We start from the raw sequence: 19868 nt of genomic DNA, 5'->3' as shown, positions 1-19868 counted from the left end.
ATCATCATCTCTATTATTTGTCAATAAAATATTTTGATAAGTACATCACTTTAGTATTCGTGCCCCGAGTTAGCACACGTATGATCAAACATACCAATCATTGTAAATGTTCAGACTCCGTCCGAAGCCATTAAGTATAATGTTTATGCCTGCAAATGTAACATAATATCGTCAGGTGACAAGCAAAACTTACTAATTACTGAAAAATTATTAAACAAAAATCAACCTTATTCAGATAATAATACGGTTCACTATGACTATGAACTTGTGGTGGTACTTAGTGACTTTTGCTTGTTACCCGACGATATTACGGCGTTCAAATAGTAGATTGTTAACCAAGGGTGGAAAGTGAACCACTTCACCCGAGATATTTTGGCGCTCGAACAAAGTGAGAGCGCCAATAGTTCGAGGGAATAAACACTCCTTTTCATTTCGACTATGAGGAAAGTCAAACAAGAAATGTAGGTTTATTATTGATAAGTACATATATTTCTTTAGAACAAATTATTAAACAAATTGTTTATTATTGGTAAGTATATTTCTTATAGGTAAACAACAAAACAACAATGTAATTAAATTAGTTGAAGATTACGGTAAAATTTGAACAATTCGAAAAATTAAGTTTTGCCAGGCATATTTATATTAGAATTACTTTCCACCCTAGGGTGGGAAAAGCAATTTTCCACCCGGCTATCAGCCTATGAAAGGTGAACTTTCCGAACAGGAAAGATGAAAAAGTTTTTTATCCGATTACAGCTGAGAAAATCAGTCATTTATGTACCACTGCGCCATTGACACCACTAAGCCAATGTTAATAAATGGGGTGTCAATCAATATTCCATTTCCTTCCAGAAAAAAATCCGTTGTCGAGTTGTTTGTCAACGTTTTCCTTGATGTAAACTCGTATTCGGCGTATACAACTATTTTGTTTTATTTTTCAGCTACGGGCCACTCACATTGAAGGATGTAACACACATTATACAAAATATCGTCTGGTGACAACCAAAACTCACGAATTACCATCACAAGTATATTAGTAGGTACTAAAATAAGGAAAATTTTTGTTTAATATTTTTTAGCAATTAGTGAGTTTTGGATGTCACCTCACGATATGTTGTTACCATTAAAATATCCTCAACTCTTTTACGTGCGTATCATGTGAATATATAATAGCCCCCGATATCGATTGGGCAAAAAACGCGCCTACTCGTATGAAGTAAGTAGTGAATGAAAGAAGCCCGTCTTAGCTATCTCAACTGTAGTCGACGATGACTTTTCCGAGCTTGCCCTTGGGCACGTCGACGCTGGGCAGCGCCTCGGTGATGATCCCGGTGGCCACCGTGACGTTGTTCTCGCGCACGGTGAACGGCTGCCCCTGCGTCATGACCATGGTTTCCAGCAACGTCAGGTATACCTCGCCGTGGTCGCCGGGCATCATCATGTGGACCTCGGGATCTGCGGATGATAGAATTCTCATATAAGTAATGCATTCAAGATGATTCTCGCATGAATGCGAGACACAAAAATTGGTAGGACGTACGCATTGCGGACATAGTGGCGCATTTACCCTATGGCCAAAAGCAATATTTCGCGGAAGGACTGCGACTTCGCCGTCAATTTTGGCTGCCAAACTTTATAGGCCCATGGAGCCAAATCTTGAAACACGCCTATGCGTGAATTTAATTATTATGTGTAATCCTTAAGTAAGGTTTCTAATTTTCTATTCTACCTACCTATCTCAACTCCAAAATCCTGCTTGCATGAGGTACATGAAACATGACATATTGTTCCCACGCCTCAACTCTCCTGCCGATACCTATACAATTGGCATGATGATAGCAACAAAGAATCATGGAAATAATGGTTTCAAAGAAACATATACCTATGTTAATATGATTCTAAAAAATGGCCCAATTTCAGTATAAACATTAGGATTATTAATATTTTCAATAAAATAAAAGTGCAATATTCTCTATCGGCCATTTTGACTGAAACACCAATCAGAAGCGAGCCAAACCGTGACGTCATCACTCCATGACATATTTCTTTAAGCAGCATAGACAACCTCATTGTCCGTATTCTCACCAAAGAGTGGATGTTCAAACAATTTTTATATTTTTTTTACAAAAAATATTATTACACGACATAAAGTAAATATTTATATGTTATTATATGATATATTAATATCTAAATAATTCATCTTAAATTGCAACCGTGTGAGAGTTTTTGTATAAAATGAGTTATTGTGATTATTTTTTGTAATGTATTTATCATCGCTAATCGTAATATATAGTACTGAATTACAATATCATTCAGGTTCAAGGGAAAATTCGTGACTGTAAGTATGTAAAGTAATATATTCGTGTGTAAAGTACCCATGTAAACAATATCTACCACCCTACCACCAACTAAACCGTGACGTCTCAAACGGACGCGAGGCGTTTTCGCGCGAAGTTAAAAATAGCTATAAAAATGCAATTATTTATGTTAAAACTTATGAATATAGCTGAAATATTGTGTTCATCGGAACCAATACAAGTGTACCGACAATATTAAAAGGGATTTCAAAATTTGTCATTAGGCCAATTCACCCATCCGTTTGGACTGGCGTTTACATACCTAAATCAACTCTGCACGCAATATTCCACGTCCCACTGAACATCTGCTGCGAATATTTGGAGAATACCGGCTTCTTCCTTCCGCCTTCGTTAGCCCTTAGGAAGTAAATCTTGGCCTTAAAGTGATTGCTTAGCTGCTGACTTTTGGCCGCACACAAGAGCATGCCGGTCTCCACTGATTTTATTTTTATACCTCTCAACAAAACCCCTACGTTGTCACCAGCCATACCCTGCAAATTGATAGCTTTCTATTTATATGGCAGCTAAAGATACCTGTTTTTTTTATGTGATAGTCAGCAAACGAGCAGACGAGCCGCCTGATGGGAAGCGGTCATCGTCGCCCATGGACATAAGTAACATCACAGGAGCCACTTAAGCGTTGCCTTGCCGACGCTTGAGAACCCTAAATACCCGCTTCTTGAAGAATGCCATGTCGTAGCGCTGTGGCGACAATTCTTAGTATTTTTATAAAGAATATAATAATAATGTGGTGAACTAGCCTAACGAGATAAGAGAAATAAGCTAGTTCCACATTAATTATTATATTGTCAAATAACGGCACACAAGAGTCAGAAGCACAAAGAAAGAAGTAAGAGTACAAAGCACAGCACAGTATAGTTGAAGAGAGAGTCAAAGTAAGCACAGAAGATAGAAATAGCACATAAAGAAAGAGTACATAAAAAACTAAAACTATAATCGTATTCGGCGCGCACGCAAACCAAATATAATGCAAGCGAGTCGGCGCGTAAGCAATAATAACCGTTAGCTCGGGCGGCGCGAGCGCATGCGTCCTGCCTCGAGAGTAGTAAATTGCCGACTGGCAGGAATTTCCGAGCGCGCACGAATGCGCGATCGGGCCTCCGATCTATGGCGAAACTAACCGAGCCATAAGACAAGTATCTGTACGCCGCGCTCGCATCGCGCGAAACCGCAACGGTATCTGAATGTTATTACATTTATAGTTTGTCTAGGGACTGTCTCATTTCAAACATAGACAGAGAGAATCATACCACCTTTGTCTTACACTAGTACTAACACCTAAAAGAAAAGGATGAGTATAGTATTCTTTGTTCCTATTTACTGACAAGATTTGCTTACTCTCTAAAGTTTCACGCCACGTGCACGCCCCGGTTCATAACTTTAAGCAAAGATAGATATCTCCCTAATAGATGGATACAGTCTAAGGAAAAAACGTGCCTCGAAAATCACGAAAATTTGATTTTCGATCAGATGGCGCCACTACCTTTGGCCTACTTTCGTTTAGAGGGCGTTGACAGTTTGTTATTTAACAATTTTAACGCATATCAGTGAAAAAACATGGGTCAAAATCATAAAAATAATTAATGCAAATAAAAAAAATCATACCTTTTCGATCAGATGGCACCACTACCTTTGGCCTACTTTCGTTTAGAGGGCGTTGACAGTTTGTTATTTAGAAACTGTAATAGATGTCATATATTAAAGAAAAAGTGACAAAGCCCTCCATTGGTGAAGGCCGGATTCGAACCGGCGTCTTTAGCTATCGCGGCTAACGCCATGAACCCCTAGGCCACCCCGCCACCACGCCGTCACCGCGCCACGGTGGCGGGGTGGCCTAGGGGTTCATGGCGTTAGCCGCGATAGCTAAAGACGCCGGTTCGAATCCGGCCTTCACCAATGGAGGGCTTCGTCACTTTTTCTTTAATATATGACATCTATTACAGTTTCTAATTTATATATAGTAGTGTGACTACTTAAAAAAAAAAAACGAATCAAAATATTTAATAAAATAATTTGATTGATTCTCAAACTTGTTCATAGATGGCAGCACCAGTCTCTCTCGCTACAACGTAAATCCGTAAGGAGTTCGTTTAGGAGGTGCAAGCGCGCACTGCTTGCCCTTAGAGCTGGTCAAAGACGCCTAGTCTTACTAAGATGGCATATAGTCGAGAAATTCGGACGGGCACCGCCGTGGCGGGGTGGCCTAGGGGTTCATGGCGTTAGCCGCGATAGCTAAAGACGCCGGTTCGAATCCGGCCTTCACCAATGGAGGGCTTCGTCACTTTTTCTTTAATATATGACATCTATTACAGTTTTTAATTTATATATAGTAGTGTGACTACTTTAAAAAAAAAACATCAAAATATTTAATAAAATAATTTGATTGATTCTCAAACTTGTTCAGTTTGTTATTTAACAATTTTAACGCATATCAGTGAAAAAACATGGGTCAAAATCATAAAAATAATTAATGCAAATAAAAAAAATCATTCATCCATATTTAAATACATTTAAAAAATATTAAAACGTAATAAATATAAGAGCCTCGGTAGAGAGTATCATTTCGTTCCATTTGGAGTTGAAACTAGGTCCATGGGGTCCCAGCGCGCATAAGTTGTTTGCAGAAATCGCGAAGCGTCTGGTTGACGTAACTGGTGACCGAAGAGCAGGCGGCTTTCTCGCACAACGTATCAGCATTGCGATACAGCGGGGAAATGCCGCCAGCATCCTTGGTACAATGCCTCAAGGGCCTATTTTAGATTTAAGCTAGTTATTAATTTCGTTTACGTAGTACCACTGTATATATCTTGTATGTAAATAAATGTTATTATAAAAAAATACATTTTATCGTATTTTTATAAATCTTCATTTTTAAAGTGTGTCGATAGATGGCAGTGAATTTAATGTGGTTACAAAATTTACTATGACAGTACCGCTCTATCCTATTACCTATATCCTCTTTGCTTTAAGCCACCAACTGGTAGGTTCTCGCACGTTCACGTCGATCTAGTCTAGTTGGTCCTTTGCCTGTGTCAAATGGGTTTAAATACTGTCTCACGGCTGTAGATAGGTTTACGCGTTGGCCTGAGGCAGTACTCTTGTAAAAAATCACGGCGGAAAGTGTTGCCAAAGCTTTCAATTCGACGTGGGTTACGCGTTTTGGCTGCCAACAAAGACCGGGTCGCGTCACTTGCAAACTACTGCGTATCATCCTGCAGCGAATGGCCTCGTGGAGCGTTTCCACCGCCAATTCAAGGCTGCTATAATATGCCACGCAGATGAATGTTGGACTGAAACCCTTCTGCGAGCCGTTAAGACTTCCCAGCGATTTATTGCAACCGACACCTGCCCAACTCACGGACTATACCGATTTCTTATCGCGTTTGCGTCAGCATATGAAAAAGTTGCAACCGACAACGGTTACTCGTCATGGCTCTGCCAAAAATTTTATCTATAAGGACTTGGCAACTGCAACGCATGTTTTTGTAAGACAAGATCTTGTTCGTAGGTCGCTTCAGCCACCGTATGCTGGCCCCTATAGGATACTTGAGAGGTCGGATAAGTATTTTAAGTTGACGTCGCTGGTAGGGAAGTATCAATTTCTATTGATAGGTTAAAACCTGCCTACATATTGACAGAACCGTCTGGCCCTGGCCCTACAAAAACGTCATCGACCGTGTTGCCTAGTTCAGTTACCGTTCCTTCTGAACTGAACCTGGTGTCTCGTTCTGGTCGCCATATACGTTTCCCCGATTATTATCGACCTTAAAGATCTCGGGGGGGGGGGCTGATGTGGCGAGTATCGAATTTAAACTGTTGTGAGACATACTAACATTAAATAATTCCGAAACATGTCGAAACAAGTGAGTCTAAACCGTGAAATTATTTAATTCTTAGTATTTTTATAAAGAATATAAATGTAATAACATTCAGATACCGTTTCGGTTTCGCGCGATGCGAGCGCGGCGTACAGATACTTGTTCGCCGTAGATCGGCGGCCCGATCGCGCATTCGTGCGCGCTCGGAAATTCCTGATTCCTGCCAAGTGCCAGTCGGCAATTTACTACTCTCGAGGCAGGACGCATGCGCTCGCGCCGCCCGAGCTAACGGTTATTGCTTACGCGCCGACTCGCTTGCATTATATTCGGTTTGCGTGCGCGCCGAATACGGTTATAGTTTTAGTTTTTTATGTACTCTTTCTTTATGTGCTATTTCTATCTTCTGTGCTTACTCTGACTCTCTCTTCAACTATACTGTGCTGTGCTTTGTATTCTTACTTCTTTTCTTTGTGCTCGTGACTCTGACTCTTGTGTGCCGTTATTTGACTATATAATAATTAATGTGTAACTAGCTTGTTTCTCTTATCTCGTTAGGCTAGTTCACCACAGCGCAAAGGAAATACCTCAGGAGGCAACTCATTCCACATTCTGCACGTTCTGGGAAGAAACGAGCGAGAAGCCCGCTTATTCTTGGTGTGCCATGTATCTAAGAAGTGAGGATGAGCTTTGCTCCTTTGGCGGGAGGTGCGGTGATAAAAGCGAGACGATGGCACCCAATCAAAAAGAACTTCGGAACATTCCCCATTGTACAGACGATAGAACATGCAAAGAGAGCCAACTTCTCTCCGAAGGCTAAGAGGTTCTAAGCTATCAGATGATCGGGATCGCCGACAATACGAACTGCCCGCCGATGGATGGAGTCAAGAGCTGGTATTGTGGAGCGCCAGACCAGAGATGAGAACAGCATATGAGGTCGAACCTGCGCTTTATATAACAAAAGTCGGTGACCCGGTGTGAAGTACTGTTTGGCTCTGTTAAGCACCCCAAGCTTTTTGAGGCCAGTTTGGCTTTATGTTCCAGATGACTACGAAACTGGACTTCGTTCGTAATGTCGACAGTGACACCAAGTATCCCGATACTTTTAGCGGTAGTAAGGGGAATGCCCAGAAACTTTGGCGCCGTGACAAATGGGCGTTTTTTACCGCCGTGACAAATGGGGTTCTATGTACAAAAAAACAAAATTTGGAGCGTTAGAAGGGTGGAACAATAATTAACTTTTGGCCGCCACCAACTTCTTTTGTATTACTGGAATCAAAGGTATTTGAACCATAACGTAACATCCGTTACATTTCATATTTAAATGACATTGGAAACGGTCGCGAGTGCGCGGAGAATGGGGTTGGCAACTATCAAAGGCTGTTATAGATGACGCTACTGACGCTAGCAAAGGTTTCTGCTGTTTCTAGTTTTGTTCTATGGGATTTGGTTTAAAGGGTCATACAATTCCAAAAAAAAAGAAGTCACTATTGATAGGATTGAAAGGACCTATAATGGCGCCATCTGTTAAAATCTTCGACCGGCCAACATGGAATTGAATGTCACAACCCGTAGGTATAGGTTAAAATTCCTAAGTATTCCTAAATTCCTGTTCACAGCCACTGGGTAGAAAGCGGCGCACAACTCTCGACACCCCTGAACCGCTCACACCGGTGTTGCTCCTGGTCGTCTTTACGACGGCAGTTTCAGGGGCCCATCTAATCAGCGGTGAGTCACCGCCTGCCTCGATAACATGTAAAACATGTTATGGCAATTGGCAGGTGTCTGGACCTCTTTACAATAGCCCAATCTTTTGACCAGCCAATCTTCAACACCATAACCGGCCCTCTTCTCCACTTTATTTACAATAGCCCCTACGCCAGCTGGGACCGATTTACGGGTATCTATTTGTACCCGTAAATGGGTTCTTTCTAGCTGGTGTATTACATTTTAAATAAAGTCTAAAAGGGACTGCGCTGTAGGCTTCGGCCCCACGCATGTATCCCAAAGGTCCAGGACCCCATGGTCCCGAGATATGGCAAGGACAAACAAATAATAATATGTAGGCATTGGTAGCAAAATATTTCTATTTGTTATTTGTCTGTCGCAAAACGCAATTAGTAATTTAGCTAATTATAGCCAAAGCTAAAAAGCAAGGTACGTATACAAAAGTATACGTAGGTAATTGAAATTAATTTAGATCACCCGATGCTGTACCTATTGTGGGAAATAAAGAAATGACAAAAACAGAAAAATGATTTCTTACCTCACTAACACTCTTTCTAAAAATCTGAATATCAGATATTGTTGTCCCAATTTTATGACCAAATCCTAGCAGATCTGCTTCAGCATTTTTTTTTATAATCCCTCTTTTTATAGTGCCAACAACAACAGTGCCTCTGCCTGGCACGGTGAACGAGTTGTCTATAGGTAGGAGGAAGGGGGTGTGCAAATCCCTCACAATTTGCGGTACGTATGTGTCCATGACGTCGAGCAATTTTCTTATTGATGGTGCCCCTGAAAAATGTGAGTGAAGTGTGTAAGTAGTTTGATAATCTTATCATAAGAAATAAAACTATGAAAACGGATTATATCGCGTATATTGAATTTATAACACATCCCGACGTTTCGAACCCTTTACAGCGTTCGTGGTCAACTGAGGAAAAATTACAAAGTGCAAAAATACCCACATACTAAAATAATGAACAATCATAGACTATAAACTTTAAGGCTGGTTGTACATGCAAAATCGGTTCATCCACTACAATTATTTTCAAGTAATATATATATATACGCGATAAAAACTACGCCGGCTCCAACCCTACACCACGGACCCGAGAAGATTTAATTCCCTCCTAAATTGTAGGAGGGTATCCCAATATGGGACCGGCAACAAACTCGGCGGGACACAACTTTTCAAAACATATTATACTCAGAATGTCCAACATCATCCAACACTAAGGTCTCACAGTCTATGTCTCGCTTGCTCCTTTATCAGATGGACTACAGGATCCCAAGCTGGTGGTAGAGAAAAGCTATCTTCCCTATTAAAGTTTGGATATTTCTTAATCTCAATGGCCTCGCGCAGCATTCTGGGTATGTAACGCTTCTCCTTGGCAAGAACCAGAGGCTTATCAAACTTGATTGAGTGATTGGCTTTATCCATGACATGCTCACAGACTGCAGACCTAGGTCGACGGTGCTTGACATCAGCTATGTGTTCCTTCACCCGAGTGGAAATGCTCCGTTTCGTCTGCCCGACATATGATAGGCCACACTCACAGTCCAGCCTGTACACTCCTGCAATTTTACAGGCCTCAGGAATTGTGACATCTTCTTCATTGGCTTGAAATATGTTTTTATAGAAGCACGCTTCAAGATGTGGCTGATCCTGTCCGTGACCCCCCTGACAAAAGGCAGAATGGCAGGCCTGCGCTCGACTGTGGGGATCTTAATGTGGGACCTCTGGTTGACCCGCGGTATCCTAAGCTCGTTCGCCTGGAGCGCGCGCCTGGCATGCTGGAGCTCCGCGGCCAGATGCTGGTCATCACATATCCTCTGGGCTCTCTGAAACAAAGATTTGCCTACTGTAACAAGTTGACTGGGATGGTGATGCGATTTGCCATTTAAGTACCTATCAGTATGAGTAGGTTTCCTATACACAGTGCGACCTAGGGTGTTATCAGGATTTCTTTTTACCAATCAATACATCTAAGAAGGGGAGAGAACAGTCTTTTTCCAACTCCATAGTAAATTTTATTTTGCTATGGATGGAATTTAGGTGATCCAAGAAAGTTGAAACACTACTTTTTGGAAGTATAGTAAAAGTGTCATCTACGTATCTTTTAAATATCTTCGGTCGCACAGGAGCCAATGAGAGTGCCCTCTCCTCGAAGTCCTCCATAAAGATGTCAGCGACTACTGGAGACACCGGAGACCCCATGGCCACGCCGTCGACTTGAAGGTAGAATTCACCATTCCATAGCAAGTAGCCAGATGTAAGGCAATGTTCCAACAGCTTAGCATATTCCTCTGACTGTAGTCCATCTGATAAAGGAGCAAGCGAGACATAGACTGTGAGACCTTAGTGTTGGATGATGTTGGACATTCTGAGTATAATATGTTTTGAAAAGATGTGTCCCGCCGAGTTTGTTGCCGGTCCCATATTGGGATACCCTCCTACAATTTAGGAGCCGGAGTTGGAGCCGGCGTAGTTTTTATCGCGTATATATATATATATATATATATATATATATATATATATATATATATCTTTACTTGAAAATAATTGTAGTGTATAACTAGCCTTATGAACCGATTTTGCATGTACAACCAGCCTTAAAGTTTATAGTCTATGATTGTTCATTATTTTAGTATGTGGGTATTTTTGCACTTTGTAACATTCCCGCTACCAGTAAGTTTCCATTTGGGAATGTTACTAGTAAGTTACCAATGTTACCAGTAACATTCCCAAAAGCCGGTAACATACGAAACTGACGATAGTGATGACTTACATGAGATAAAATAAGGTTCAAAACTTATTTTTTTAGTACAACTTACTCAAAAATATGTCCCATAGTTCTTAATTCGCTGACATAAGAGCTATGGGATCAATTTTATAAATTTGGTATACAGATAGTGAGTACCAGGGAAGGACATAGGATACTTTTTTTATCCCAGAACTCACCCCTTAAGGGGATGGAAAGGGGAGTTGACATTTGTATGGGGAACCAATAACCGCTGAACCGATTTAGATGAGTTGGTATGGAGATAATTTGAGTCTTGGGGAAGGACATAGGATAGATATTCGCGGGCTTGGTTTCCGCAACTCGACGTCTTACTATTGCGCCTATTTTGTGTGAGGGACATAGGATAGGTTTTACCCTAGAAATCAACCCTAAAGGGGGTGAAAAGGGAAGTGGAAGTTTGTATGGAACCTAATAAAACCGATTTAGATGAAATTTGATATGGAGATAGTCTTAATTGTTGGGGAGGGAGTAGTTTTTATTCCCGAAGTCATCCTGTTCTCCTCTCCACTCTTCTAACACTCACTCAAAGTGCCGCTGGTAATGTATGATGAAGGCAGCTCAAGACCTGGAACACCTGGAGTGCTCCTGGGTGCAACGGGTCAGGGGTAACAATCGCTCAACGTGCTGCTGGTAGTATACGATGGGTAAAGCTCAAGACAATGTGGAGTGCTACTGGGAGCAAAGGGTCAGGGGTAACACTCGCTCAACGTGACGCTGGTTGTTTATGATGAGGAAAGCTCAAGACCTGGAACACCTGGAGTGCTGCTGGGTGCAACGGATCAGGGGTAACACTCGCTCAACGTACCGCTGGTAGTGTATTATGGGAAAAATATTTCAAGATCTGGAACACCTGGAGTGCTGCTGGGTACAAAAGGTCAGGGGTAACACTCGCTCAACGTGTCGTTGGTAGTGTACTAGTGTATGATGGAGATAGCTCAAGACTTGGAACACCTGGAGTGCTGATGGATGTACCTGATGAGGGTAAAACTCCTTTAATCTGAAGTTGGTAGAGTATGCTGTAGGCAGGTTAAGTTCTCCAAGACCTGGAACACCTGGAGGTCTGCCAGATGAAGCAGGCGTCTGACCAGAGCTACCACACGCTTAACGTGCAGTAGATACTGTTTGCTGTAATCAGGTTGAATTTTCCAAGACGTAGAACACCTGGAGGTGACTTTCCATGGGTCACTCGGTGCCTGCAAGACTGTGGTGACCAAGTTTCTGCTGGAGAGGCTGCTGATCTCCCACCAGGGGGCTACCACAAGCTGAATGTTCAGCGGGTAAAATTTAGGTAGTAAAAAGGGGTAAAAGTTTGTATGGGGAAACAATAAATCTAGCTGATTGTTTAAAAATAAGCTACCCAAATTACTAATTCCACGCAGACGAAGTCGCGGGCAAAAGCTAATATTTTATATGAAACTGTGATCATTATTTATTATCCCTTTACTCTACTACTCTAATTTCAAATTTGATTAATTAATATAAAATCGAAATTCCAACAACAAAAATGACGTTTGCCACTTGAAACGTTATACAAAACTAGCTTTTGCCCGCGGCTTCGCCCGCGTGATTTAAGAATCTATGTCGTTTTGTCTAATGTACAGGGTGCGGGGGAGGCAGGGGAAAGAGAAAATATGGTTTTATAACGACTTACAAAAGATGGTTTATATGGTATATGGATCGTAGGTAGAATACATATATATGTACTTACGATGTCTTGCATTTTACTTAGAATGGAAACCTAAACTTATAAGAAGCAAACAGACAACCACCTTCTTGTAGCACCTTGAACGTACTCATTACGGATGCAGGAAGTTTCCCGATGACTTACTCCTTCCGCCCCGTCCGTCCCGCCGCGCCGCCCGCACTCGCCTAGGTACCGATTGACGACGATCGAGATGGCACCAAATACAAATTTAAAAATCTATTAGGATAACGCGGGTCTCCATACCTCAAAAGCAAAATTAGAACCCTTATAGGATCACGTGTGGCTGTCTGTCGGTCCGTCTGTTACAACCGATTTGCTCCGAAACTACTGGACCGTTTGAATTGCAATTTGGCACAAATACGAGTACTTTCAAGAATTTTCATGAGCTCATTATTCAATTTCAAAATCGATGCGATTTTCGTAATTAACGTCCCAAAAAACCATAAAAACGACACCCATATTGATATTTAGACATTTCAACCCCATTGCACCCCACAGGGGAGATGGTTTTTCACGTCCGTCACGTTGGATTTAAAAATCGTTCTTTGATTTCCTAATTAGCAACCCGATAAACCATAGAAACAATACCCATGTTGATTTTCAGACTTTGTCACCACATTTCCCCCTATTAGGGGGGAATTTGCAAAAAACCTGTAACACGTGTTTATTCATTTATCGTTAGGAATACTCCTGTGAAGTTTCGAATATAATAGTCTAACTAATCTTGTTTCCCCAAATCCCCATACAAACTTTGAACCCCATTTAACCCCCTTGGGGGGTGAATTTTGAAAAAATCATTTCTTAGTGCGCCCCTAGACCTTATAAGAAACCTACGTGCCAAATTTGGAATCTCTAGAACCAGCGGTTTTGGTTGTGTGTTGATATGTCAGTCAGGCAGTCAGTCAGTCAGTCAGTTTCTTCTTTTATATATCTAGATGTTGATTGGTTTATTCTAATAATTAAACTGGTCTATACACATAATTTCTTTTACTTTATACAGTTAAGCATTATTTTAATCATTTTTTCCAGATAGTAATGTTCCCAGTAACTTTGGAAAAATACCTGGTAATATTGGGAATGTTACCGGTAACATTGGGAATTTACTCTCTCAGAGATTCCTTGACTGTTTTATGACTGTAAATAATAGCATTATTATTTTCTTAAGTATTTAACACGAAAAAAGCATATACAATTCTAATAATTTTTTCAAAGTTACTCAATGTTACCGATATGGGTAATGTTACTGGTAGCATTACCGGGAATATTCCCACTTTTGAGTAAGTTACTGGTAACGACCCATCACTACCCGTTGACCACGAACGCTGTAAAGGGTTCGAAACGTCGGGATGTGTTATAAATTCAATATACGCGATATAATCCGTTTTCATAGTTTTATTTCATGAGTAACTATCGCGGTAACCGAAGACAATATAATCTTATCATAAGTTAAGATTAATAGTTTTGTATTTGCATTACAAGGGGGCAAAAAATTGTTGTTTAACTCCTTGTGCTAATATTGATAATAGAACCACGAGCGAGCGAGACAAATAGCGAGTGGGTAAAAAAATTGGAATCTTGGCAAGTGTTAAACAAACTTTACTCCCGATTGACACACAAAATAAACCTTCAGTAAGAAACGCATATACTTGGAAAAATTCGACCTATGCCACCGTGACCCCGGTGGCCGAATGGCTCAAGCACCTGCCGCGATAGCAGACGACGCTGGTTCGTTTCCAGGATGGAGCACTGGAGGCCTTGGACACGGACCCTTTTTCTTAGTATATGACATTTTATTTCAGTTTGTCACTTAAAAGTAAATTCTACCAGACAATATGAGGAAAAAATTAAAAAGTGGAACAATTACAATTACTAAAAAAAATTAAAAAACTACTGGCTTTATTTTTATTATTAAAATTACTGGCATGACTTGAAATCACGAAGAACGTAAAACGAACAAAACGTTTAAGAAGTGTAACGCTCTTACGGTAGATGTCGCTAGGGTCCCCTAGACCCATATAGTGGGAAGATTTGCTGACTATGGATGACGTCTTGGTGGCTCAGTTGGCAGAGCGCCGGAGTATCGATCCAGAGGCTGTGAGTTCAAGTCTCACCCAAAGCAGTCATTTTTTCACTTAAATTTAGACTAAGCTTAATAGGATCGTTCGTAGACGTTTCTGCTTGTTAATATTTAATTTAGAATGAGTAGCACATCGTAACTGGTGAATTTCCAATATGACTTGGAACTCCAGTGGCCGTTTAAAAGAAGTGTAACGCTAAATAATATTTATTTATATATGTATTATGTATGTATGCATGTTTGTATATATGTAGGTATATATTGCTATTATTCTTATATGTGTAAGTGTATAAACAAAATATATATTGTTTAGAATAATTTGATTTGTGTTTCATATTTCCTCTCGCTTTCTACAATCCTGCACTAACTACACGTTTCTGTTTGACCCAATGATTGACTGGTGGTAGAGAATGCCTTAAGGCATTAAGTCCACCTTTTGTACAATTTTATATTGTGCAATAAAGTTTAAATAAATAAATAAATAACGCTCTTACGGTTGATATCGCTGGGGTCCCCTAGACCCATTTAGTGGAAAGATTTGCTGACTATGGATGAGGTCTTGGTGGCTCAGTTGGCAGAGCGCTGGAGTATCGATCTAGACGGCGTGAGTTCAAGTCTCACCCAAGGCAGTAATTTTTCCACTTTTAAATTTATTGTAAGCTTAATAGCATTGTTAGCAGACGTTTCTGCTTGTTAAAAATTTATATGAGGAAACAACTAAAAATTTGCAGATTACTTTGCCACTCTTGTTAATAAAATGCAACTTTCATATCAGTTTTTGAAGTATAAAGAGAGCCTTTACTAGAAGGTTTGATGAAAAAATGTCTGATAAAAATTTAAAATGGGAAATTGGTTTTAACATTAGTATTTTAGAGGACAAAATTAATCAAAAATGGCCATAAGTTTTACTATCCTTAGTGACTCAAGTGAAAAAACAAAGTTACAAGACGCACTAACTCAAGCCCTCAAATTAAAATGGCGGTGGGTAGAACACATCGCACGGTATAAAGACCATAGATGGACAATATTGGCAACGAAATGGAAAGGCCCTATTGGCAAAAGGAAAGTAGGAAAGCCATATAAACGATGGCTGGATGATATAAAAGAAACTGCAGAAAGACTGGCTAAACAAAGCGGAAGACAGGCAGAAATGGAGAGAATTGGAGAAGGCCTACACCCGAAGAGGGGTCCAAATTAAATAAATAGATAGTAAATAGAATACATACAAGTCCGGCTGGCAATAGCGATGAATTCCATGTGGGGGTGGGTGTCCACCAGGGATCGGCTCTCAGCCCGTTACTATTCAATTTGGTTATGGACCACCTCACGTCGCATATACAACGTCAACCCCCATGGGATTTGCTCTACGCAGATGACATAGTTTTGATCAGCGAAGACGTAAAAGAGCTGCAAAACATTCTAGAAACCTGGAGAGTAGCCCTGGAGGACGGCGGACTGTGTGTAAGCCGACAGAAGACCGAAGTGAGGCACTGCAACTTCAGCGGCGCCAACCTCCGCAGCACAATTTACTTGGACGGCAACCCTCTGAACGAAGTAACGAGCTTCAAATATCTTGGTTCGAACATGCAAAACGACGGATATATAGATGCAGATATCGTCAACCGTATCAATACTGGATGGGTGAAGTGGCGTGAGCTCACGGGCGTTCTCTGCGATAAATGAATGCCAGTTCGTATTAAGGGCAAAGTTTATAAGGCAGCTGTGCGCCCGGCAATGACATACGGCTTTGAGTGTTGGCCACTCAAAAAAGAACAAGTCGCTAAACTGCATGCTGCGGAGATGAGGATGCTATAATGGGCTGGCGGAGTAACGTTGTTGGATCATATTAGGAATATCCACGTTAGAGGCAGTTTCAGAGTAAGGCCAATCGAAGAAAAGCTCACCGAAAATCGACTACGATGGTATGGCCACGTCATGAGGCGCCCACCAGACCACATGACGAGAAAGGTGCTAGAGATGAGTGAAAAGCCTAGGGGTCGCGGAAGGCCCAAGATAACATGGATAGGTCTTGTAAAAAAGAACCTTAAAGAAAAAAGATTACCACCAGAGACGACCCAGGACAGACGCTCCTGGCGACGCCGTATAAGGAGAGCCGACTCCAAGTAAATGGGATATAAGGCTAGGAAGAAGAAGAGTAAATAGAATACATAAACCTAACACTAACTACTAACTATAAGAAACTTACTAACCAATACGCTAAAACTCTAATGTAAAAAAATTGTAAATTGGAAATAAAAGGCTTTTTTATTTTTTATTTATTTAGTGACTCAAAGTTCCGTCTAGCATCATACTAGTGGAGGCATTGTAATAGGGTCCTGTTGGCTCCCTTTATTATTCTATTTTCTTACCAAATTCGGATTCTTCTCCATTTAACGCCTTGAGTGCTGACCCACAGACCATAGGTACAGTTTCACCATCATACCCAAAGTTACCAAGCAGCTCTCGCATTTCAATTTCCACTAGTTCTAGTAACTAAAAAATAACAATGATTAAAGATTGTTGAAAAATCTATGTAAAAACCATTGGCTCGTATAATGTGTACATACACATAATAGCTTTGATGTTCATTGACTTTTAATTATATTCTTAATTATTCTCAATGAGAATAATTAGAATAGAAAAACAAATACAAAAACAATACAAAATACATATAACACATTATAAAAAACCTAGTAAAGGGAATAAATACTTGCCGATATTAATCAGATTGTGTATTTTTAATTTCTCACCTCATTGTCAACCAAATCAGCTTTATTTATATAGACTAATACATGCTTAATTCCAACTTGTTTGGCTAACAACAAATGTTCTTTTGTTTGTGGCATTGGTCCATCATTGGCTGCCACAACCAATATAGCTGCATCCATCTGGGAAGCTCCTGATATCATGTTGCGTATGTAGTCTGCATGCCCAGGGCAGTCTGTGTGTGCATAGTGTCGGAGTTTTGAGCTGTAGCCTACATGTGCTGCATTTATTGTGATACCTGAGAAATTAATAGTAATGTTTTAATTTCAGTGACTCGTCTTTAAAAAAAATCACTGAATAAATCCACTTCAAGACATACATACCTCTTGCTTTTTCCTCTGGTGCCCGATCTATTTCGTCATAAGAAACGAATTGAGCCAGTCCATCGTTGGCCAGAACCTTGGTTATAGCTGCAGTTAGTGTCGTCTTACCATGATCTACGTGCCCTATAGTTCCTACATTGCAATGCTTTTTCTCTTCTAAATTTGTATTAACTTTTGCAGAAAAATTTCGGCAGTGTCGATTAAACACCCCAATATAAACTCTGTGTGATGATACAACATTTTGTTTCAAAGATTTTTGCGAAAATCTACAGTAAATAGACCGTAACATAAACTTTCCACTCATTTTGAAATGTTTTGTTACTTATATAAATCATGAATTTATTGTTTATCAAATATTTGATATTTTTGAGGTTATAGATATATAGACATTTATTTTATTTTGGCCAAATGTCAAAACTGTCAAATGAGTGTGAAATGATTTTCGTTCAGAATTTATAACCTCACGAGCTACCTCGCTCGCCGTGTAATCACGAGCTTTTTCGATACTAGAGTCGCGGAAAGTGAAGCGTCGTAGAATTTGAGGGCGTGTCGGGATTTTGCTATGCTGACAACACTGTGACGTAATTATAGTACGACACTAAAGGTCATGATACTTGATCCTTTTCTTCCGGCTTTTTGCCACAGCTCGCTAAAGGGAGCTCGGTGTTGGCTCGGCAACCTAATCCTATGAATAAGCACAGGCACACTAGTGTAGTAGTCACTAGACTCCCACCCATTTCACCTTCTTACAAAGGTCACCAACTTGTTTTTATGTCTTAGATACTAGCAGTTCGACTGAAAATATGCTGAAAATACATGCCATACCAACTTACCAACTGTCGTTTTAGTACAAGACTAGATAGGTTCTAATTTACTCCAATCTGCCATTGCAAGTTATTTTAGCACAAACCTGGATAGGTAGATTGGGTAGGTAAGTAATTTTAGTATCGGGGACATAAAAACAGTGAATAGGTTGGTCTTATTAATATTTTTAATAAAATTTAAATATTTTTTATAGTAATATTTTTAATAAAATTTAAATTGGATCGAGACATGTCGAGCTATTCGACTTAATAATACGTGAGTGACCCTTTTTGAAAATAATTTAATACACAATATTTTACTTAAGGATGATAAAGGTTCGCGATCCTGACTAAATAATAAGTGGCAAAAAAAAGGTCACATAAAAAAAATTGCAAAAAAGGAAACACTCATTTGATGAAATATTGGCAATCGTGAGCACTAGAGTACCAGCGCCAGCGCTTTTTTTTAACACTTGTCAGAACAGAATCACAGAGTTCCATAATGCTCAATTCGATTAACGCTCAACGCCGAAATTTCTACAGTGTTCGATAAAAATGCGCCGCGCTTAAGTACCGCCTTCGTGTGATGAATACATTCATGGTGATGTGATGAAAAAGCGCTCGTGCGAATGATGCCTAGTTTCATATACCTAAAGGGCCCTCCCCACTCATGCGCGAATCACGGCGCGAAGCCGCGAACTCAAGTGTGGCGTCGATTTCGCAGATTGTTCGCGCCTAGTTCCCCGTTTTTTGTCGGTTTATTAGCCCGCGTCAAAGGAGGCGCGTAGCGTGAACTGGCAAAACTCCACATTACAAACTATTTTGACCCATATGTGGCAAGATAAATAATAATAATCCATACTAATATTATAAATGCGAAAGTCTGTCTGTCTGTCTGTCTGTCTGTCTGTCTGTGTGTTGCCTCTTCACGCTTAAACCGCTGAACCGATTGAGGTGAAATTTGACATAGAGATAGTTCGAGTCCCGGGGAAGGACATACGGTAGTGTTTATTCCAGAGATCGCCCTTTAGGGGGGTGGAAATTTGTATGGGGAATCAATAAGCACTGAACCGATTTACATTAAATTGGGTTAATTGGGTATGGAGGTAGTTTGAGTCCCAGGAAAGGACATCCGGTAGTTCTGACCCCAAAAATCTCTTCTCTTCTCTTCTCTTTTCTCTTCTCTTCTCTTCTCCTCTCAGCTCCTCTCCTCTTCTCTTTTATCTTCTCTAACTTCTCTTTCCTTCCCTTCCCTTCTCTTCTCTCCTCTCTCCTCGCCTCGCCTCGCCTCGACTCGACTCGACTTGACTTAACAACAACCTCTCCTCTCACTTCTCCTCTCCCCTCCCCTTATAGGGAGTGTCTACCAGGATACCTTTCATATACTTACGTCAACGTCCTCCTAAGGCTTAAGGTCCTACCTTTAGTACAGATAAGTATCTGATTGGTTAAAAAATAAGCTACCCAAATTA

General features: G+C 40.4%; 1 protein-coding gene across 1 annotated transcript; it reads right to left on the bottom strand.

Annotated features, from left to right (window-relative positions):
- Positions 1-515: 515 nt before the first annotated feature.
- On the bottom strand, positions 516-17979 carry LOC134752473 (elongation factor Tu-like). The gene is made up of 6 exons (XM_063688169.1): positions 17594-17979; positions 17255-17508; positions 16874-16997; positions 8460-8710; positions 2620-2848; positions 516-1455 (listed from the first exon to the last, which is right to left on the bottom strand). The coding sequence occupies exons 1-6, from the start codon at positions 17895-17897 to the stop codon at positions 1253-1255; spliced, it is 1365 nt and encodes a 454-aa protein (XP_063544239.1). The 5' UTR covers positions 17898-17979; the 3' UTR covers positions 516-1252.
- Between the last annotated feature and the right edge of the window lie 1889 nt (positions 17980-19868).

The sequence above is a fragment of the Cydia strobilella genome, chromosome 2, assembly GCF_947568885.1.
Source record: "Cydia strobilella chromosome 2, ilCydStro3.1, whole genome shotgun sequence".
Lineage (NCBI taxonomy): Eukaryota > Metazoa > Arthropoda > Insecta > Lepidoptera > Tortricidae > Cydia > Cydia strobilella.
Note: the sequence above shows the minus strand (reverse complement) of the source record. Positions and strands in the feature narration are given on the sequence as shown.